Source organism: Dendrobates tinctorius, unplaced genomic scaffold (assembly GCF_039654945.1).
Source record: "Dendrobates tinctorius isolate UK_male_01 unplaced genomic scaffold, ASM3965494v1 ptg000158l, whole genome shotgun sequence".
In the NCBI taxonomy this organism is placed as follows: Eukaryota; Metazoa; Chordata; class Amphibia; order Anura; family Dendrobatidae; genus Dendrobates; species Dendrobates tinctorius.
In genome coordinates this window covers 8,433,894-8,457,290 of record NW_027361825.1, presented here as the reverse complement: position 1 = coordinate 8,457,290, position 23,397 = coordinate 8,433,894, and the positions used below count along the sequence as shown (strand labels likewise).

Here is a 23,397-nt window from a genome sequence, read left to right as displayed (position 1 = left end):
GCGAAAATCATAGAAAAGTTGGCTAAATTGAAAAAAAGCAGAGGGGGAGAGAAGAAAAGAGTCAAGGATGGAACAGTAGAGACCGGAGATAAAGGAGGAGACAGAAATGAAAAGGAGCAGAATGCAAAAAAATAGAAAAGTAAAGAGTAGAAGAAGTTACAAACGTACTTCGCAATTTTTTGTTTCCAGATTAGAAAATATAAAATTAATATAAAATAGGGTTCAATTTAAAGTGTGTAATAGAAAAAAAGCAAAGAAAAAAAATTGATAGGAATTAAATTAGGTACATTAGTAAAGAAGGCAAATTGGTTTAAACAATGTGGTAATTGCTTTAAACTTTCACTTACTGTACTGATAAAGAAAAAAAACTAAAAGTTATAATTAAAGAATCTAATTCATGATACTCCTCTAAAATCCCCCAGGGGGATATTTCTCTACTGGCACAGACCCCAGAAAGAAGTAATGTTAAGTAAAGGTTTCGCTAATTCTGATACACAGAAAGATATGTAATGTGGACAGAGCAGAGGTCGAATTTATTTCATGATTGATATTTATATTGTGGAGAATTTACTGCGAAATTCATTAAATGGAATACAAGTGCAAAAATAATTACATTTTCTATGGAAGAGAGAAGCGGAAAAAAAATACTATAAACAATAAGTAAATGAAAAGCTAAAATGAGGAAATGTGTAGGACGAGTGCCAGAGGTGAGATGAAACGTGGTTGACAGGGTTGGTGCGTGTACAGAGCTGTTTAGAACAAGAAAATTAACCATATATTTTACATTTTTGGAAGCTTATTTCTCCCTAAGGGGGAAAAGCTTTGGAAGAATAATTAACTCCATAGAGCACAGACAGTAAGGGAGACAAGAAAACAGAAAAAGTGAAAAAGAAAACTTGTATGTGTATGTCTTTTTAAAATTCCTGTAAAAGGTAAAAAAAAAAGAAAAATGGCAGAGAAACATAGGAGGAGGCGAGAGAAGGGTGGGGAATTTGGAGCCAAAATACTCAATAAATCCTTACAATAAGGAAAGACTCAGCGCACTCACCTCTGTTGGGTCCAACACAACATATGGAAGTAGGGAGCTGTGAAGTGACTCGCTATGTGCTGGATCACACCCTGACAGGTATCTCATTATGTGGTCTATCACAGGAACAAGGTGGAATCAATCTATCGAGATATTTGCAAATTTAGCTACATATGTTTGCCAGGAAATTGCATCTTGATTTGCAGGTGAATACAGATTATACTCTGCAAATCAGATATTGCTTCGAGATGATCACGATGGTGTCTTCCATCACTTTAAGGACAGCGTGCTGATTTCTGTCCACTACTTTAGCTAAATAACTTTAATGCATATAGTATTGTGTTGTGTACACCGCTCCTATGCGGAACTGTGTGTCTCCATAACATGATAATAGACTAGAAATTAGGCCGTTTCTATTAGTTTATAGAAATAAGGCCGTGGTCACACGCTCAGTATTTGGTCAGTATTTTACATCAGTATTCATAAGCTATAACCAGGAGTGGGTGATAAATACAGAAGTGGTGATGTGTTTCTATTATAATTTTCCTCTGATTGTTCCACTCCTGGTTTTGTCTTATAAATGCTGATGTAAAATACTGACCAAATACTGAATGTGGCTTAATGCACATAGCATTGTGTTGTATACGCATCTTCTGTGCAGAACTGTGTGTCTCCACGACATGATAATAGATTAGAATTAAGCCCACGTTCCCATGTTCAGTATTTGGTCAGTATTTTACATCAGTATTAGTAAGCCATACCAGGAGTGGAACAATTAGGAAGTAGAATAGAAACACGTCACCACTTCTGCATTTCTCACCATCTCCTAGTTTTGGCTACATATACTGATGTAAAACACTGACCAAATACTGAATGTGTGAACGTGGACTAAAACATAAATGCCGTCAAAGGCTACATTCACACGGTCAGTATTTGGTCAGTATTTTACATCAGTATTCGTTAGCAAAAACCAGGAGTGGGTGAGAAATGTGGAAGTGGTCACGTGTTTCTATTATACTTTTCCTCTGATTGTTCTCCCAATTTTGGCTACAAATTCTGATATAAAATACTGACATTGTGCACGTGGCCTTAGCCTGCAATCCTGCATTGCTCCTCTACTCCTGAGCACGTCTTTGATCATAACAGGGAAATGTTACTTACAAGGTGATAAATTCCTGAGAACTTTTGGGAAACGTGTTTTTTTCACTGGAATCAATGGTTGAATGACTAAATCAGGGTTAGTCAATAAGACTAAATATGCAAATTGTCTCTTCAGAGAGGAAGAAGACTAGAACTCTAGCGCCACCTATTGGAAGTGGCAATCCTAAAAGTCAATGTAAATCCTACAAGGAGCCTCTGAAGAGATAATTTGCACATTTAATTTCCCAGAGGGCATTGCAAGGCTTATAAGTCTGAACACCTAGACCCTTTGAAGTGAAAAAAGCACATAAAATAGCCGTCGTCCACCACAGAATTGCCTCCCCACCTCCACAATTTTAATCTTGATCTACTGTATTGAATAAACAAGATTTTTTTTTACCGGAATCGAATATTGTTTTTGCAATATTTGTCGAACACAGCCGAATATCATTAGAGTCAATGGGAGTAGAAATTACCGAATGTGTTTGAAACCGACCATGAGACATACATTCGGCACAAATATTGTTCAAATATGGCTCGAATATGTCAAAATCAGATTCGGAGCCAATATCCGAATTTGCTCATCTCTACTCTTCACTTCTTTTCTTGGTCTCCTCACCTTGACATGGCAGGCTTGAAATGTCACTCTCCGTAAGGTGAAAAGTTACCACTTGGATCCAGGTCAGACTCCTCTCACCTAGCAAACCAGATCTCACACTTTGCACTGACAAGGGACAGTTCCACAAAATACCATGTCTGCAAATTGAGATTACAGTTTGGCTTTTATCCTAAGTAATGTGACAAGGATCGTTGAATAGTCGATATTGATTTTTAGGATTGCTACTTGTAATACATGGCAATGAAAACCGAATCCATAAAACAGTCAACATATTATTCTCAAAAGACCCTACACGAAGTGGCACTGCGGGTCAAAGTCTACAGGACACTCTCAAAAATCACACAGAAATACAACAAGGAAGAGCGAGAAAAAAGGTCCAATGTAAAACATAATTCATTTTATTAGAAAACATATTAAAAACATCAATATATATAAACATACACTGAAAAATGACAAAGATGGATAATATGGAACAAAGGTGAGAACAGCATCAGACCCACAAGAAATTATGTAAAAAGTGGATGGGGGACCCCTAGAAATAACCTCATTATGTACAAATTGCTAGCAGCGCCCCAAGGAAGCCCACGTGAAACGCGCTTCCGGGCTGCCAGCACCTAACCCTGTACGTGTAACTATGGGTAAGATCGCCTTTACTTGAATTAACTCTATCTGTTGCCTGATCATTGGTGTTCTCTATCGGTGTCTCATATTACTTTGCTCACTGGCTATGATCTTGGAGTTCTGTTGATCTTGATGATGTATTGAGAGCACATGAGGTTTAGTCAGGATTAATATAGGCACTAGCACTTTATATGTAACGAGGTTATCTCTAGGGGTCCCCATCCACTTTTTACATGTTTTATTTTGGGTCTGGTGCTGTTTTCACCTTTGTTCCATATCATCCATATTTGTCATTTTTCAGTGTACGTTTATATATATTGATGCTTTTAATATGTTTTCTAAAAAAATGAATTACGTTTTAGATTGGACCTTTTTTTTTCTCTTCCTTGTATTTCTTTGTAATACATGGCACGAGCATTCTAGTCCTTTTCTTCTTTGAAGAGACAATTTGCATATTTAATTTCAGAGAGGAGCATTGCAAGGCTTAAAAGTCTCCTCACTTTGATATGGCAGGCTTGACATATCACTTTCTGCAAGGAGAAACGTTACAAGAAGAGTAAGAAACACAGACTGGAGTAATAAATGAAGGCGAAGGGAGAAAGATGAAGTAGCTTCAAAGTGGAAGCCCACTTAGCTCAGAACTGATGGAGTTGTGACAGGCATAACTCCTATGTAGGCTTGAAGAAAAATAGCTGCTGCTGCCCCATGGCTGGTGGATGAATCCTCCATGAGATATGGGATCCAGATGGATGAACACGTAGATGGGCTGCGCTGCCGGAGCAAATACAATCTTCACAAATGATGAGGAAAAGGCTTTTTATTCACAGTGCATTTCAACACTGTACCGGTGTCTTTTTCAAGGGAAGAAAACTTAAACATTTATAGTATATCCACAAATTCATGTGCCTATCTATTATATTCCATGAGGACTTTGGAAACTGTGAATTGTTGGAACAATTTTATCACTGTGCCCTGTTGTCTAGCTGCCTGAGAGCCCATGACATCCCACAACTAGAAGACATTTATGATTTTGGTATTGGTACTATGGTGACTGAATGACCTATTTACCATATAGGAAGATAACAACATGATAAATAACACATGGTCGGTGTCAGGACTTGTAACAGATGTAAAGGTAGAAAGACTGTAAACTTAAGGAAATTAAATCAACATTACAGTAAACAAATTTTTTGGGTCACTGCCACACATTCATGCAGGGAGGATCCTGGAGAGCTGCTTTAATTTCAGCTCTGTCTCATAAAATCTGATAAACAAAAAAAAATATTAGCTGCAGTATTATTAGGTAGTTTTAGTTCTGGATAGGATCTTTCACTCACAAAACAGACTGAAATCATTGAGTCATTATTAGATAACACTGAAACCTTCATCATGTTCATGGAATTAGGTTGAAACTACCGTATTTATCTTTGAGTTGTGGTGATCCTGTCAAAATACCCATAAAAAATGGACAGCTGAAAAGGAGAATGGGCATGAAAACTGGCAAACTTGCTTTGCCAAGTCTAACAAGTATCACGAAAACAGTCCTACTGCCAGTCCAGAAGTTGAACATTGACAAAAGGCAGGATGAGTCCATGTTTTTCAAGGGTTTTGTTAAATTTAAATCTTGCTATCTACTTGGTAAAGAAGATGTCAAGGTTCTTCAGACCAGGTGACATTTTTCGTATCTTCAAAGTGTCCAGATTTATTGTCAGGGTTTTTTTTTTTTCAACCACTCTTCTATTTTGCTCTGCAGCCCAAAATCTTACCCTTTGGAATTAAGAACATGCTATTTCGGATATCTTTAACCAATATTGAGGGTTAAAGGTTAAGGAGCAGAAGATAATCCTAAATTCCCAGCTCGTGGTGCTCTGAGGCCGCTATCACACTATGGCTGCCTCAGTTTGGTGCTTTGGATAAGACGATATCATCATGAACTTATGTAAAAAATATGTAACATGCGGAGGGCAGGGGACGTAGACCCAAGAGTGTTTTTACACTTTTTCTGTATTTTTTAACCCAAATTGGTCCCTCTTAAATTTTTGTGTTTCTTGCAATTAAGGTAAACATTTTTAGGAGTTTAGATATCTCCATAAACTCCGCTCAGCAATCAGAAGAGATACTCATGACTTTGCAGATGAGCGAACATGTTCAGAAAACGATCGCCAAGCATAAATTCCCTGCATGAATATGGTACATTCGGATTCGTGATAGGTAACACGAGCATTTTTCTTAAAATCGGAAAAAGTCGGTAACATTCGGTAAAAGGTAGAATAAAAGCCGGCAATTCATGTGCCGCATTCAGTAAAATCACAGCGTGACAGGTTAGAATATAATAGATAGAATAGTTATATACACATAGAATACATAGATATATAGATGTCAGTGACACACACATATATAAATATATGTATATATATATATATTACATAGATAGATAGAAGAAAAGATGGCAATTCATCTGCCGTGTATTGTAAAATCACAGTAGGAGCCGACAGGATAGAAGAGATGGATTACATACAGTACATACAAATAGGATAGCTAGAAATATAGATGTCAGAGACAAATACAATTAGTACAGTGTATGTACAGCTTACTGTAGATTTATTTAATTATTAAAAGATTAGTTTTCTGAAAAAAAATGGCGTGGGCTCCCGCAAAATTTTCGTACCTAGCAGAGGGAAAGCCGACAGCTGGGGGCAGATGTTTATAGCCTGGGAAGGGGGTAATAGCCATGGAGCTTCCCAGGCTATTAATATTAGCTCACAACTGTATACTTAGTCGTTACTGGCTATTAAATTGGGGACCCACCAAAAAAATGACATGGGGTCCCCCTATAATTAATAGCCAGCAAAGGCTATGCAGACACCTGTGGGCTGATATTAATAGCCTAGGAAGGGACCATGGATACTGCCCCAAAAGGCTAAAAACATTAGCTCTCAGCCGCCCCAGAAAAGGCGCATACCTAAGATGCGCCAATTCTGGCACTTAACCTCGCTCTACCCACTTGCCCTGCAGTGGTGGCAAGTGGGGTTGTCACGGTCATGTGTGTCTGGACGCAGCGAGTACCGCAAGGCGAACCCATGACATGCGTGACCCTGGATACACCGCCTCCAGTAGGGCGAATTTAAATAATAAAACGTGCAGCTGGATACACCGCCTCCAACTGGCGAATTTAGGTAATACACGTTATATATACAGTAGTCTGGAAACCCCACCTCCAGTAAGGCGAATTTAAATAATAAAGGGGAAACCTGGATAACAATAACAATGGTGGGCCCTGCGATAGGGAATAGGGACGTGGAGACCTCCTGCACTCCCCTGAGCCAGAGTCCCTATACTCCTAACGTTCCCTATGCCGGTTCCGCACCGGGCGACGCACAGGAACCTTAAAACCCTGACTCGCCCTGCACCTAAACCCTCACTAGGGAATTGGTCGGTGTGGAAACTAATCGCACCACTGCACTAAACACACATGAGGAAAGATGACAAAACAGGGGAAACACCACTTAGCTTTGCTCTGTTGCGTACGCTCCTAGCAACAGAGCCCACCACCTGCATGCATCTTCTCCTCTACCCGGATCCATCACCATAACCAGATCCATCACCATAGTGCAGCCTTGGAGCAGAGTCCACCACCAGTTGCAGCTGCCCAGTAAACAGAGTCCCAAAGATGAGTCCAGCTTCTGCCAAAAAGTCCAGCATGCTCGAGTCCAACTTTTCTGCCAAGAAGTCAAGCATGCTTGAGTCCAGCTTTCAGCAACAAAGTCCAGCATGCTGAGTGCAACACTCACCAAAGTCGCCACTCCACCAAGCCATGCAAGCACTTCCTGCTGACACCATAAACTGCGACTCCACCACGCCATGCCAGCCCTTCCTGCAGACACCAACGTTGAATTCCACCAATCCATACCAGCACTCAATGCAGACTCCATAGCTGACTAAACCCCTCTGGCTGGGCTGCCCAGGACTCTCATTCAGCTCCTTCATCACCCAGGCTTGCTTCCCAAAAGACGAACTCACAATATCACCACAGTGATAGAGCATCACACCTGTTTTATAATTACGTGCACATTAAACCAAAGAAACTAGAGTGCACTACCGCTCACCACCACCGGGGCAACTTAGAACAAACGACACCACGTGTAATAATTGGGCAATCAACCCACTTTGGCACCAAGCCAAAGGAAAAAAGTTCACTTTGTCCATTTAACTTATCAGATCCAGCCTGGATCATGACAGGGGTGATAGTTGGGGAGGGTTGATGTCACCTTTGGATTGTCAGATGACATCAAACCCTGAGGTTAGTAATGGAGAGGAATCAATAAGACGCCCCCATTACTAACCCCATAGTCACATTGTATGAAAACACAGACTCCCAGAAAAAAGTTCTTTAATATAAAGAAAGACACAGACTCCTTTAATAATCTTAATTAAACCATACTTATGACCTCGCCTATTCCCCGTTGCTTTGTCACCTGCAAAAGAGGTAAAAAAAACCAAACAGCAATATTCTTCACCTTTCCACAGAGATGCTTTTAATCTATTTGTCCCATGATGGGTCTAGCTCTGTTACATCTAGATGGCAGGCTGCGTGATGCGATGAACTCACTTCACCTTTCTGACATCAATGTGACAAGAAATTCTCCCGTGATCTGCTTTGAAGTCACCCGAGCTAGAACTGCGATGACCTCATGACTGACTTTTTCCCATGTTGCTGAGATCACGGCAGTTCAGCCCTGCTGGAAATGCAGCCTTAGTGACCGGAGGTAACCTTGATGATGTCACTGCTAGTCACTCAGGCTGCGCTGGCAGCAGCTCATTCATCAGTGGTCATCAGCCTGGACGGTCACATCTTGGCACAGTCCAGGTTGGAAATGATTAATCCACCAGACATCGATTATGGCATGGGACAGAATGACAGACAGGTCTGGTATACTGTTGTTTTTTTATTTTTGTTTTATTACAGGAGAACGAGGGCTTCGGTGGAATTAGGCGTTAGGTGAGTATAACTGTGTTTGTTATTTTTAAATGAAATTGGAAAACTGTGTTTTTCTTTATTTATATTTCTAATAAAGGACTTCATTCTGGCGGTGTGTTTATTTACGATACAACTATAGGATTAATAATGGATAGGTGTCTTATAGACACTTCTCAATTACCAATCCATGGCCTTGATTTCACATGGCAATTCAAAGGTGACATCAACCCCACAAATATGAACCCCACTTGCCACCGCTACAGGGCAAGTGGGAAGATCCGGGCAAAGCACCAGAATTGGCCCATCTAATAGATGTGCCTTTTCTATGTGGCTTCGGGCAGCTATTTTTAGGCATGGCCCCTTACCAGCCTGAGAATACCAGCCCCCAGCTGTGAGCTTTAACAAGGCTGGTTGTCAAAAATGGGGGGACCCCAAGCCTTTATTTAAATTATTTATTTAAATAATTAAAAATACGGCGTGGGGACCCTCTCTACTTAATATCAAGCCTTGCTGAAGCTGACTGCTGAGGATTGCAGCCCCCAGCTGTGTTTTGCCTGGCTGGTTATCAAAAATACAGGGGAACCCACACAGGTTTTTTAATTATTTATTTACAGCGCAGGAGCTGCTGATGAATACTCCCATCCACCGCTCCTGCTCACACTGTTATTAGCGGCAGCAGGTGTCGGATGATGGGAGCTGTAGTCCCATCAGCTGACACCAGTGACCGGAGGTAAACTTTATACCTCTGATCACAGCTAAGCGCTCACACAGCATGGGAAACACCGGCTTTTGTGCTGTGTATGTTCGGCTATATTCGGCGATTTAATTGACGATTAAATCAGCGAATATTACAAATTCGGCAATTGAGAGCCAAACCGAACATTGAAATATTCGCTCATCTCTACTCCTTAATTCCTCTGTGATTTTCAACTATTGAGATTTCAAGGTGGACACCTGGCATGTATTGATGGGCGAATCCATGGATGTTCGAGTCCAGATGACTGGGGGCCACGGGCTTTGATTGGTGGTCCGGTCAGAGAGCTGCAGTTCCCTCACTGTCAAATGACAGCGTGAACCAGCAGCAGTGACCATCGGTAACAGGTGTCAGCTGGTAAGAGAGTACTACTCTCATGAGCATAAGCCTGCTGTCACTGATAACAGAGAGAGCAGGGACTGTTGATGGGAATATTAATCAGGCGGCTCCTCTGCTATAGATAAATAAATGAAAAAAAATAACTTGGGTTCTCTTCTCTTTTTGATAACAAGCGCAACCTAAACCAACAACTGTGGGCTGTAGCCCTTAGCTGTCAGTTTCCATGGCTAGTTACCAAGAATAGAGGGGTCCCATGCCGTTTTGATAAATTTTTTAAATAAATAATTTTGAAAATGGCTTGGAGTTCCTCCATTTTTGATAAGCAGCCAAGCTAAAGCAGGCAGCTCGTGGCTGGGTTGCAGCTGTACTGGTTTTCAAAAATAGGGGAGACACCATATAATTTTTTTGTATTATTATTTATTTATAGCACAGGATCTGGCTGATGAATACTCCCATCAGCTGCACCTGCTCTCATTTTTATCAGCGACAGCGAGCATATGCTGATGAGATTGGTACTGTCACGGGTGCGTCAGATGCAACAGATTGTCGCTCTGCATCTGGCTGCAGATGGTCTCTACGTTTTGCATTACAGACACCTCCTTAATCCTTCTGACATTTGGACCCAGGAGCAACCTCCCTCAAGCTCTAGTTGACACACCTGGACTGGGGTGTTTATAATCCCCAGTTTGCTGCAGAGAGGCATCGGTGATATTCACATTTTTCTTTTCTGAAGGCTTGGAGTTATAGAAGTCGGCTAACTTCATTTTTGGAGCTGTTGGAGGATGTTTGGTGTTACTGCTCTGAGTCTGCTCATGCTAACGTCATTCCCCTTGTCTGTCTACCTTTTGTCTTTAGGTTACAGTGGGGACTGACCAGTGATTATCCCTCCCCCTCCCTATCAAGGGCCTAGCTCTAGGGAGATACATGGCTTTGGTTTCCTGCTTGGCTATTGTTGAGGAACCAATTTAGGGATGTAGGGCAGGTAGGGTGTTATTAGATCTGCCTAGGGGGTCACCACTCACTCTTTCCCTAGTGTCTGGGCTTCCTTACCCTTATCCCTTCATGTTGCACTTAGGGCATCATCACACATAGCGACTCACCAGCGATCCCGACAAAGATATCAACTTGTCAGGATCGCTGGTGTGTCGCTACATGATCGCTGGTGAGCTGTCAAACAGGCAGCTTCAGCAGCGATCAGCACCAGCGATGCCGAGCGGGCGCGTCGCTGTGTACGTTAGTTACCAACGCGCTGATGCAGGGAGCTGGTAACTAAGGTACACATCGGGTTTCTAAGCAGCGCGCATCACTTAAAAACCCAATGTGTACCTTGGTTACCAGCTCCCTGCATCAGCGCGCTGGTAAATAAGGTATACAGAGGGTTTCTAAGCACAGCGTGCTGCTTAGAAACCCTGCGTTTACCTTAGTTACCAGCGCGCTGATCGCTGGTCTCCCGCCTGTCACACGCAGCGATGCGTGCTGGCCAGCGAGAGACCTGTGATCAAAAAAATGTCCAGGGCTTTCCAACAACGATCAGCGATACCGGCAGGGGGCCGGTCGCTGATAGGTGTCACACACAGCGATCTTGCTGGTGAGATCGCTGTTGCGTCACAAAACTTGTGACTCAGCAGCGATCTCGCTAGTGAGATCGCTATGTGTGACGGGGGCTTAAGTCTTAACACACTGTGCATGACAAGTACACTGTCATCAGCCAACGCCTGTGACCGGCCATAACCTTTTTACCACCTGTCTCAGCCGCTGGCTCACGCTGTCATATGACAACGTTGGAACCACAGCTCTCTGACCGGCTGTATCTAACTTATTGCCGATCAGAGCTGCTGGTGTTTCTCATGCTGTCACAAAGATGACAGTGTGGGAAACAGCTGATGTTTGGGGTGCGGAACACAAACAGTAACATGGACTTCCTGGAGAAGTCAATGTTCGCGGTCCATGCACGGACACTAGGAGTTTGTTATGAACCCCAAATTTTACTGTATACCATCTATACTGGCATGAACTCTCCCTCTATGCCTTGGAGGTGTTGTATTGCCCTGCCATTAGCGTCTTGTGTGAGCGGGTTTTTAATGCCGCTGGGAGGATTGTAGCAGACAGGTATTTTTGCCTGGCAACAGAGAATGTTGACAGGCTCACTCTCATAAATAAAAACAAAGCCTTGATTAACCCCCACTCAAAAAAGTGTTTAAATATTTGTCTGGATTCAACTAGTCATCCGTACATTATTAGATGCTTTCTGTGACATTTCAGTGGCATACAAGATTTCAAAATGCATGAAAAAATTGATCTGGATTCAATTAGTCATACATAGAGGATTAGGTGCTTTCTGGTAAATTTCAGGGCTATATAAGATTGCAAAGAAATGATAAAAATTTCTCTGGATTCATTTAATCATCCATACTGTTTAACACAGTTATTGTTACATTACAGTGCTATCAAAAGCTCCAAAAAAAGTTCAATATTTTTTTCTGGATTCATTTATCATCCATACAGTTTATTGTGCTTTGTGTGACATTTCAGTGGGTTAAAAAATTTTAAAACTGTTTGGCCTGGTACAGTTCAAAAAATATTTTTGTTCCAAAATTGACTATTGTCATATATACTGTAGAATCTGTAGAGTGAAATTTTGTTGGTTTGAAATATAAAAATGGCTTGCTACAGGTGAACCAATTTGGTTGTTCAAAAATAGACTATTGTCATAAATACTGTAGAACTTGGTTTGTGTGAAATTTTCTTGGCTTGCAATAAAAACCTAAATTGGCCTTTACAGGTGTAGAATTTTGGTTATTTAAAAATTGACTGTTGTCATATGTATGCGGCATTAGGCTCTGCTGAAGATAATTTGTCAAGAAGATAAACCGCACAACATGGCAGCATTACTGAAAGGAATAACTAACCAGACAGATCTGTGGCTCTAGCCGCTGAACCTACAACCAGGCATGGCCGTGAGTGATAATGAGCGTAACCTGGTGGCGGCTGTGAAGCTTGCCAAGCTGACACACAAAGCATGCTTGGCCAAGTGCTCAACTTGGTAGTTCAGTGGTTTATGAAAACCTAACCAGATTTGTCAGAGCTTCTGGTTAAGGTACTTCGTGTCAGTGCTCATTTCCATAAGTCGGCTACAGCTGCCACCGCTCTGACAGTCCTGCAGCAGCACATGCAAGTGCCAGCTCACCAACTAGTTTGTGACATGACCATGCACTGGAATTCCACATTGCACATGCTAGCAAGGCTTTGTGAGCAGCAGAGCCCATTTGTGGAATACTAGCTCCAACATGCCCGTTGGTATTCTAGTCAGCCTACACACATAACAACTGTAGATTGGGCATGGATTTCTGTGGTTCTCCAAGACTGAGGACTCCACAAAGATGTTGAGCTGTGATGATGCCATCATCAGCGCAATTATCCTGCTTATTTTCATACTTAAACAGTTGCTGCTGACAAACATGAAGCTCTGCATACGGACTAAGGGGAGATATTGCCAAGCAAAGTCTCATCTAATCTGCTCAGCTCAGATTGGGTAACAATGAGGAGGAGCAGGAGGAACAGGAGCTGGCTGAAAGTGCAAAAGAGTCTAGTGCCCACACAAGCTTCATCCAGTCTCTCCTCCGTGGATGGGCTCAGGAGGGGAATGACAAAGAAGAGATGGAGGCGGAGATGGAGAGTCATCATCATGATGGAGACAGGGAAGTGTTGGCTGTAGGGAGTTTGGCACATATGGCCGACTTTATGTACCGCTGCCTTTCCTGTGACCCTTGCGTTACATTCAGTTTTTAGTGCCACCCAGAGGTCATAACAAACAGGTGCTTTCGCTTGTCAACATAAAGTGCTGAATGGCTCACTCTGATAAAAGTGAACAAAGACTGAATTAGATCTGACTTTTCCACACCATCAAATGACAGCAGCACATAAAGTGTTTTTAATGTTCAATATTTGAATGAGGCCCACCAGTTGTTGCCTTCTAGGGTTTCTGAATGACTGGATGACCCTCCTTATAATTTTTTTCCTGGCTTTGCACTTTGTGCAAAGGCTTTATCAGTGTAAAAGTAGCACAACTACACTTAATTTATTTAAGAGGCACTTCAGTTGGTGCCTTCAAGGGTGTATAGATGACTTGGCTTGTAATTATTTGTTGGCTTTGAACTGTGTGCAGAGCTTTTATGAGTGTAGGAGTACCACAACTACACTTTGTTCACAATATTTGAATGAGGCAATAGAGATGGTGTCTTCAAGGGTGTATGGATGACCCTGCTTGTAATTTATGGCAGGATATGCACTTAGTGCATAGTCTTCATGAGTCTAGAAGTACCACAACATGACAACTTATGTTTAGTACAGAGTGTATCTTAGTCCCTAATTTTTGGCATTTCTTGCTTCGTTCATTAAATTACACTGAAATTTGCAATCTTTTAACAAAAAATTCAATTTTGGTTTACTTAAAACAAAAAAAAATATATATATATATATAAAATCCTTTTAGAATTTTGCCTTATATACAAGTCATTATACAGGAAAAAGATGTTTAACATATATTTTCCTGTAAACTCCCATCTCTCGTCGATTTTGAATATTTAATTGTCATATCTTCCACATGTGTTCTCCTTCCATTCAGCACTTTTTCTATCCATTTCAACATTTTCACTGCCCCCCCAGACCTCCTTGTAGGGTCTAATGGAAAAATGCATGAAGTTCCCATTGACGACCAATATACTCGTTACTCGAAATGAGCATTAGAAATTGCTTGTTTCGAGTAATGGGCATTTTAGTGATCGCTCATCTGGAGTTGCATGGAAAAAAATATATTTTTTGTTGAAATAAATAGCATCACTTTTTTTTATAAGCTATATTCAATTCAAGTGAATAGTGGCAAACTTCATTTCTAGTTGTAGCCTGAGGACAGTTTTGCTGTTTTTGAATAAATTCATATTATTTTGTGCTCATGTTTTATCCAACTTTTGTGTATTATAATTAAAGGGGTGGTCCAAAACTAACATTTATTTTAATACTAAATCTTTAACTATTTAATGTGATAATTAAATCTATTTTCTTATATACATTTTTTTTTACTATCTCCTCTTTGATAATGATTCGTTCGAGAGTCCCCTTGCATGATGTCACTTGCGGGGGCGGCAATGATCTGTTTTTCCTGCACAACAGGTAACCTTTGTACAACACGCACTGACAGTGCTCTCTGCTGCCTGCTTTTCACTTCTGACCAGAGCTAGCAAGGGAGTGCACTGCCACTGTTAGCTCAGTGACAAGATCCTACTTAATATACATCAGAATTGATAACTGACACATGCTTAATAGAACAGGGATTAGCCCAACCCCAGATATTGACATCATTGATGATGCTTCATGTCAGGGAAGCGCAGAGGCTGCTACAGTAATGACTAATTTGAGTATTTTAGCATGCACTGGGATTCTCAAATAAAGCATCGCCTAAGAGAAAGTAGATAAAAATCCTGTCACTGAGTGTTCAGGAACTGGGCTCTCCCTCGCTGGCTCTGATGAGAAGTGACAAGCTAGCAACAGAGCGCACCATCAGTGTGCATTGTAAGAAGATTACTCGATAAGCAGGAAAAGCAGAGACCAACATCACCACCACAAGTGATGTCATTCACTGGGATTCCCAAACAAAGTGGAGTCCCCTGATCATGAGATACCTGACTCCTCCCCTCCTGTGACCTCATCACAGGTCCTGTGCACACAGCCCTCAATGTATTGTATGTTGGACTGCTGCTCTGGTTGTCATGGTGCTGGATGAGGGAATTACGTGTGGGGTCAGGAGGGGTTTACAGGGTGGATGTAGCTGCGTGTGTGAGGTGTACAGAGCAGAGCCACGTGTGTGCGAGGTGTACGGAGCAGAGCCGCGAATGTGCGAGGTGTACAGAGCGGAGCCGCGCCTGTGTGAGGTGTACAGAGCAGAGCCATGAATGTGCGAGGTGTACGGAGTGGAGCTGCTGGCGTGTGAGGTGTATGTAGCGGAGCCGCGCAAGTGTGAGGTGTACGGAGCGGAGCCACGCGTGTGCGAGGTGTACGGAGCGGAGCCATGCGTGTACGGATCGGAGCCACGTGTGTGTACAGATCGGAGCCATGTGTGTGTACGAGGTGTACGGAGCGAAGCTGCGTGTGTGTATGAGATGTGCAGAGTGAAGCTGCATGTGTGTAAGAGGTGTACGGAGTGAAGCCGCGTGTGTGTATGGAGCAAAGCCGCGTGTGCGTATGTGGTGTACGGAGCGAAGCTGCGTGTGTACGAGGTGTACAGAGTGAAGCTGCGTGTGTGTGTATGGAGCGAAGCCGCGTGTGTTACGAGGTGTATGGAACGGAGCTCTATGTGTACAAAGAGTACAGAGCTGAGCCGTGTGTTTACGGAGCGGAGCCGCATGTGTACAAGGTGTATGGAGCAAAGTCGCATATGTACAAGGTTTACGGAGCAGAGCCATGTGTGTACAAGGTGTACAGAGCGTGGCTGTGTGTGTATATAAGGTGTACGGAGCAGAGCCTCATGTGTACGAGGTTTACGGAGTGGAGCCATGTGTGTACTGAGTGGAGCCGTGTGTGTGTGAGGTGGACGGAGCGAAGCCATGTGTATGAGGCATACAAAGCAGAACCGTGTGTGTATGAGGTGTGCGGAGCCATGCTTGTACAAGGTGTATGATGGGGAGCATTCATACCTCCCAACCATTCCAGATTTTGAGAGTCTGCCCCACTGCCCGACCGGGAGCTTATTTTTCCCACGGACACAGGAGTATACGGCAGAGCCCCGAGGAGCACTTGAAAACTCGCACGTGACATTCCATCGGAAGTGACGTGCTGGAAGCTGACCAGAGGAGATTGTGACGGAACCATGGAGGCACTTCAGGGAATGCTTCAGATCGTCACCATGTCCTACGTCCTCCTCCGACAGTGCGGACAACGGGATCGCCTTGGACTCGGCGATGTTGGCCACGTGAGTGGATCATGATATGTCCTGCACAAGGAGGCTCAGGTGGGCACTACAATGTGAGCCGGGCTGGAATAGTATCTTTATAGAATCTTTCTTTCTTTCCCCTCTTTCCTTGTCTTTCTTTCTTTTCTTTGTTGCTTTCACTTTCTTTTCTTTCTTTCCCCTCTTTCTTTCTCTCTCCCTCTCTGTTCTTTATCTCCCCTTTCTTTATTTTTTTCTCTCTTTTGTTCTTTCACCTCTTTCTTTCTCTCTTTGTTCCTTCTTTCCCCCTCTTTCTTTCTCTCTCCCTCTGTTCTTTCCCCTTTCTTTCTTTCTCTCTGTTCTTTCTTTCCCCTCTTTCTTTCTTTCTCTGTTCTTTCTTTCTCTCTCTCTCCCCCCTCTGTTCTTTCTTTCCCCTCTTTCTCTTTTTCTCTCTCTGTTCTTTTTTTCTGTCCCATCTTTCTTTCTCTCTGTTCTTTCTTCCTTTCTCTCTCTGTTTCTCTCTTTCTTTCTCTCTGTACTTTCTTTCTCTCTCCTTTCTGTCTCTCTCTTTTTTCTCTCTCTCTCTGTTCTTTTCCTCAGTACCAGTCAGTGTGCCCACAGTACCAGCCACTGTGCCCTCAGTACCAGTCAGTGTGATCAACAGTGCTAAATGGGTGTGGTTGAGGCATGGACATGGGTGTGACTAGTTGTGCAATGGGTGTGGTCGGGCGGCTGGTAACCAATCATCATAGTGGAAGTCATCTGTTTCCGTCAACTTTGTTATATGTGGGCAGTGGGCACCTCTAGTAAGGTGGGCACGAGATTGCGGGTCTTGTCACCTCTGCCTCACACATAAGTTACTATGAGGTGTACTTTATTCCTGCCACATTTCTTTCTTGGCCTACTGAGAGAAATGTTTTGACCAGTTGAGTTATACAACCTGAGGATTGTGCATGTGTGTGCTGTCCGCATATATATATATATTTACTTACTCTGACCCCTATATAAACCCTGCCCCTCTGACCGCTGTCCATTTCCCATGCTCCTGTTCCAATCCTAGGGTCTTTTTTTGTCCCCCCTTGGTCCTCCACATGCTGAACATCTGGGGCATGGCTAACATTGCGCAATGTGCGCTTGTTCGTCGCCAGATGCAACGTAGTTTCCAGTGTGTGAGGAGACAGCGACTTATCTGTGGCGTTAACCCCTCTGCTGGCATGTTGGGCACAGCCTGTGACGAGGAGCGTCTCTTCCTGTGTTTCCGGCCACAGGCTGCACATCGGAGGCTGCTTCTTCTATCTGGGGAAGTTCAAGAAGCAGAAGCCTCTGTGTGACTCATGTGAAGAAACTTGTCTGACAGGTCATGAGTTCAGGTCAGCAGGTGATTGCAGACTATTAGCTGGCTTCAATGTTAGGTACAGGTGAGACAGGCCTAGATATTGGGTGGAAGCCTTCCAGTATTTGTAAGGCCTCGTGCACACGCTGACTATTTGGTGAGCTTTTACCTCAGTATTTATAAGACCTCGTGCACACGCTGAGTATTTGGTGAGTTTTTACCTTAGTATTTATAAGGCCTCATGCACACGCTGAGTATTTGGTGAGTTTTTCACTCAGTATTTGTAAAGCCTCATGGACATGCTGAGCATTTGGTGTTTTTTACCTCAGTATTTTTGAGGCCTCGTGCACACATTGCATATTTGCAGAGTTTTTTTACCTCAGTATTTAACCCCTTCCCACCCCTTGACGCACCGTATGCGTCATGAAAACTAGTGACTTCTCGACCCCATCACATGACGAGGGGGCTCACAGAGTCTGAACAGCCTGGGGCGCTGGCTACCCTTAATCCACTCCTGGATGGAACGTATTCACTTTTTCAAAGCACAGCTTGGAGAGCTTGAGTCATCTCTGCTTTCATAGCTGATCTATTGATTTATGATAAAAGGTCATGAATCATATTAATTATTTTATAAAGGAAGAGGATGTCTTTAAAGGAGTGATTTTTAAAGGGGCTGGCCACTTCTTTGTCACTGCGGTCAGATAACAGAAACCCTCGTTCTGGAGAAAGGTACCGATCTCAGGGGTTAAATCTTCATGTACTAGACATTTATGGCATCTTCTCCAGGCAACACTTTGCACAACCCCTTTGACCAACCTTAGTCATCACTCTCTCATTTCTTGTTCAACATACAACATACCTCATTCTTTTTCTCTAATTTTCAATCTGCCACGATAAGGTTCATCATGTTCTTGACAACAATAGTAGAAGTTGTACTGGGGAAAATACTTTGCCTTTTGTCATTCAAGCACATGACTCACATAACAAGACATTGATGCCATAATGTCAGATAGGTGTGGGTCTGATTGCTGGAACACATTTGAGCACTAGCAGCTCCTGTTAGCTACATTTAGTTTCTAATGAAGGCCTCATAATCTTCTTAAGATAGTAAATTGCCAACGATTACTCCTGGAAAAAGCCAAGCAGAACTGATAGGAGTCATTGTGATGTATCAGGCTCTTCTTGGAGTAATTTATTCAACTCTTTAGTTTATTTTTCCCAAAACTTCTTTCAATAATCATCCTTTGCAATGTTCTCAGGGCCAGTCTGATTTCAAGAATACTATTTTCTGATTATAAGTTTTATGTCTCCCAGATAAAGGTTCCACCTAACTATCTTGAGAACGCAGCCCCATCTCCTGCTGCCGTCAGTAAAGAGTAGTGGCTGTCATGTGCAACTCTCTCACTGACTTCAATAGGAGCTCAAGAAAAACACAGAGCAAATATGCTTGGCTATTTTCTGAAATTTTATAGAAAGTAATAGAGAGAGCTGTCTATGAAAGGCAACATCTCCATTCACAGCAGAGCGATATGGAGTCCTGTTCACAAGATAATTGAAAATCCCAGACACAGAACCCTTATTTATTAGACGTTTATGGAACATCCAATGGGTATACTCCTTCTCCAAAGAGAAAATAAACATTTTCAAAAACTAACACAATGGAAAATTGGATTAAAGTAAAGGATTGTATCACTACATAGGAAAGTTTTGATTTGTCTATGAACCTGTGATGACTGACTTTATCTCAAACAAACCCAAGAGTCACAATTATTTTGTTTCTTTGTTTTAGGACTTTCAGCGAACCCGTCATCTACCGGTAAGTAACAATATTTTCCAAATAAGAGAATAACTATAGGAAAAATACTATACATTCAGTATGTTTTAAGGCCATAATGTTAAAAGGATTGTCCACATTTAATGGGTCTAATGTGGTGTAAGAAATAAAAATAACTATTCTTTCCTACCAGACTGATGCTGCTCCTCCGCACTCAGTACTGTGTCCTGTACTGGTCTCCTTGCATCAATATTCCATTTGAACATTCTGTTCACTTCCAGACAAAATGTGGGGGTGTGACTGATAAGTAGCTGCTTATTGGATGCACCTGTCACATGTCACCTCCCACCAGTTCGTGATCACTGAAAGCCTTCTTGAGACACAGTTCAGAGCGCGCACATGTGCACATGGTGCAGATTCTGCTGCGGATCCGCAGTGTTTCAGGCTCTGTGGGTCCGCAGCAGATTTAGGTGTGTTGTACAGTACCATTGCTTTCAATGGTAAACTGAAAAACTCTGTGCACATGCTGCCGATTTTTCAGCGCAGATTTACTGCGGGTTCAAATCCGCAGCATGTCAATTCTTTGTGCGGAATCTGCAGTGGTCTCACACCTTCTCCATTGTAGAGGTGTGAAACCGCAGGGTTAAACCGCAGGCTAATCCTCAGGTACTGCGGATTTTCCCAAATCCGCAGCACCTAAAACTACGTGTGCACATAGCTTAAAGAAGCAGCATTAATCTGGTAGGTGACTATAGGTTTTGTAATTTCTTACATCATCCTGGGCCCTTTAAGTTAAACACTTCACCCCCTAGCCTCTTTTTACATTCCTGACCAACCCAATTTTTCCAATTCTTACCAATGTCATTTTATGAGGATATAACACTGGAAAGCTTCAATGAATCCCAGTGATTGTGAAATTGTATTTTAATGACATATAGTTCATATTCATTGTAAATTTAGGTTGATATGATCTGCGTTCATTTACGAAAATGTGACAAAAATTTGAACATTTGTCAATTTTCAAATTTGCAATAAAGCATGGGACAATTTCTGTCAAAAATTGACACAAATCAAATCCCACCCAAAAATTAATGAATATACAGCAATAGGTGGAATTAAAACATAGCTTTTAATCTGTTAATTAAAAAAACTAATGAATGTGTGTCACCCAAATGTAAAGAAGGTTAAAATATGCCAAATTAATAGGAGGTCCCTAAAAGGGAAAAACACAACCTAGATGCATTATAAAGGATGTAAATTGCCACCTGATAATCTGTAGCATAGGTAACAAAATAACTGAAGGATACAGCAATTAATAACAATTCAACATATAAAATGCCATAGCCTGATTGCACATATATTAATAATAGAAAGGCCAAATAGATTGTTTGTGGCCACATATGTTAGCAAAAAGGTGAAACACAGATAAAGATAAGGAACAATCTCACCAAAAAAGATGAAGGACCGGGAGTCTCCAAAGATCCTCTGAGTAGTCAAAGGAGAACAGCGATGGGAAGACAATACCCTGTCAAATCGCTATGGGGCTAACCGTCATCTAATCCCCAAACTCCCGCCCTGACAAGGGCAGTCCACAGCTCACCCTATATTGCACATGCCCTGCACTTTCCCTAAAATGGTGTCCCAACGCGTTTCATCCAAGTAAACTCTTCAGGGGACAAACTTGTTGTAAAGTGCCATAGTGCTATAACTAGAGAGACATACGTCCTTCTACTCTCAATGCTGTCTGCAGAGAGTGAAGGAAAGAGGGCATATTTATAAAGATCGTCACTTCATGTGAAATCACACATAATCATTATCACCTGTCGCCGCAATTTAATACCCCATATGCAACATATATGCTCACTCCCCGTATCTAGGTCACACGCTGCCGGCGTCTTGAGCGACCGCCATTACTCAAATTCGCTTCCGGCCTGTGGAACGCAAGCCGATGAATGTGGAACCACTCATTGAGACGCTGGCCTCACTTTCGGTGACGTCAGTTGACAGAGCGCACTAGAGATATGTGCCCGGCTTCTGGTCAGCGGAACACATGCTGGCGAGTGCAGCCCACCCAACGTGACCTCCGATACCGTCACCCCATAAGGTGCAGCAGTATAGGGGGCCCGGATACCGATCTGTGGAACATAAGCCGGCAAACAATAGTCCGCCCATCAAGGCGCTCAGCATCACTTCCGGAATCTCTAATACAGCCTCCTATTCATTCTATAAAGTGCAGCTGTAGAGGGGCCCAGTTTCCGGTCTGTGAAACATAAGCCGACAAACAATAGTCCACCCGGGAAAGCGCACAGAATCACTTACGGAAACTCTGGTACAGCCTCCTACTCGCCGCTGCCAGGGAGCACACAACTCATGTCAATCAAATATGCCACAGTGTCCTTCCGGGTCCTTCAGTGAGGTGGCTGAGAGCAGGTGCAGGCAAGCCTCCTACACTGCCTGTCAGATTGCTGATCTGACACAGTGCTGTGCAAAGTGTCAGAGCAACGATCTGACTTTATATAGTAATGTCCCATCCTGGGACAATGTAATTAAGTAAAAAAAAATATTATAGTGTGTAAAAATATTTAAAAAAAAATCCCCAAATAAAGAAAAAAAAATTAAATAAATATTTTACCTATAAATACATTTATTTATGTAAATAGAAAATATTTGGTATTGCCGTGTCCGTAATGACCCGACCTATAAAACTGTACTGTCCCACTAGTTAACCCCTTTAGTGAACACCATTTAAAAAAAAAAAACAAGGCAAAAAAACAAGGCTTTATCATCATACCGCCGAACAAAAATAGAATAACACGCGATCAAAAAGACAGATATAAATAAGTGTGGTACCGCTGAATACGTCATCTTGTCCCGCAAAAAACAACTCCATCACTGGAAAAATAAAAAAGTTATAGCTCTCAGAATACATTGATGCAAAAATAATTATTTTTTATATAAAATAGTTTTTATTGTATAAAAGCACCAAAACAAAGAAAAATAAATGAGGTATTGCTGTCTTCGTACTGTCCTGAAGAATAAAACTGCTTTATCAGTTTTACCACATGTGGAACGGAATAGACGCCCCCCCAAAAGAAATTCATGAATTGATGGTTTTTTGTTCATTCTGCCTCCCAAAAATCAGAATAAAACGCAATCAAAAAATGTGATGTGCCAAAAATATGGTACCAATAAAAACATCAATTCGTCCCGCAAAAAACAAGACCTCACATGACTCTGTGGGAAAAATTATAGCTCTCAAAACGTGGTGATGCAAAAACTATTTTTTGCAATAAAAAGCATCTTTTAGTGTGAGACAGCTGCCAAACATAAAAACTCACCTTAAAAACCCACTATAGATAGTAAATCAAACCCCACTTTATCACCCCCTTAGTTAGGGAAAATAATAAAATAAAAAAATGTATTTATTTCCATTTTCCCATTATGGTTAGGGTTAGGGTTGGGGCTAAAGTTAGGGTTAGGGTTGGGGCTAAAGTTAGGGTTGGTGCTAAAGTTAGGGTTAGGGTTGGGGCTAAAGTTAGGGTTAGGGCTAAAGTTAGGGTTAGGGTTGGGATCAGGGTTAGGGATGTGTTAGGGTTAGGTTTGTGGTAAGGGTTATGGTGGGGATTAGGGTTTGGGGTGTGTTGGACTTAGGGTTGGAGTTAGAATTGGGGGATTTCCACTGTTTAGGCACATCAGGGGCTCTCCAAATGCGACATGGCATCTGATCTCAATTCCAGCCAATTTTGCATTGAAAAGTCAAATGGCGCTCCTTCCCTTCCGAGCTCTGCCATTCACCCAAACAGTGGTTTACCTCCACATATGAGATATCAGCATACTGTAGACAAATTGCACAACAACTTTTGGGGTCCCATTTCTCCTGTTACCCTTGG

General features: G+C 42.2%; 1 protein-coding gene across 6 annotated transcripts in view; it reads left to right on the top strand.

Moving 5' to 3' along the window:
• The window catches only part of LOC141051811 (uncharacterized), a 646,796-nt gene that overhangs the window by 2,072 nt on the left and 621,327 nt on the right, over positions 1 to 23,397 (top strand). For all 6 annotated transcript variants that reach the window (XM_073548842.1, XM_073548843.1, XM_073548841.1 and 3 more), the window contains exon 2: positions 19,523 to 19,549. In XM_073548842.1, the coding sequence (XP_073404943.1) occupies positions 19,523 to 19,549 (27 nt within the window). The remainder of the gene's footprint in view (positions 1 to 19,522; positions 19,550 to 23,397) is intronic.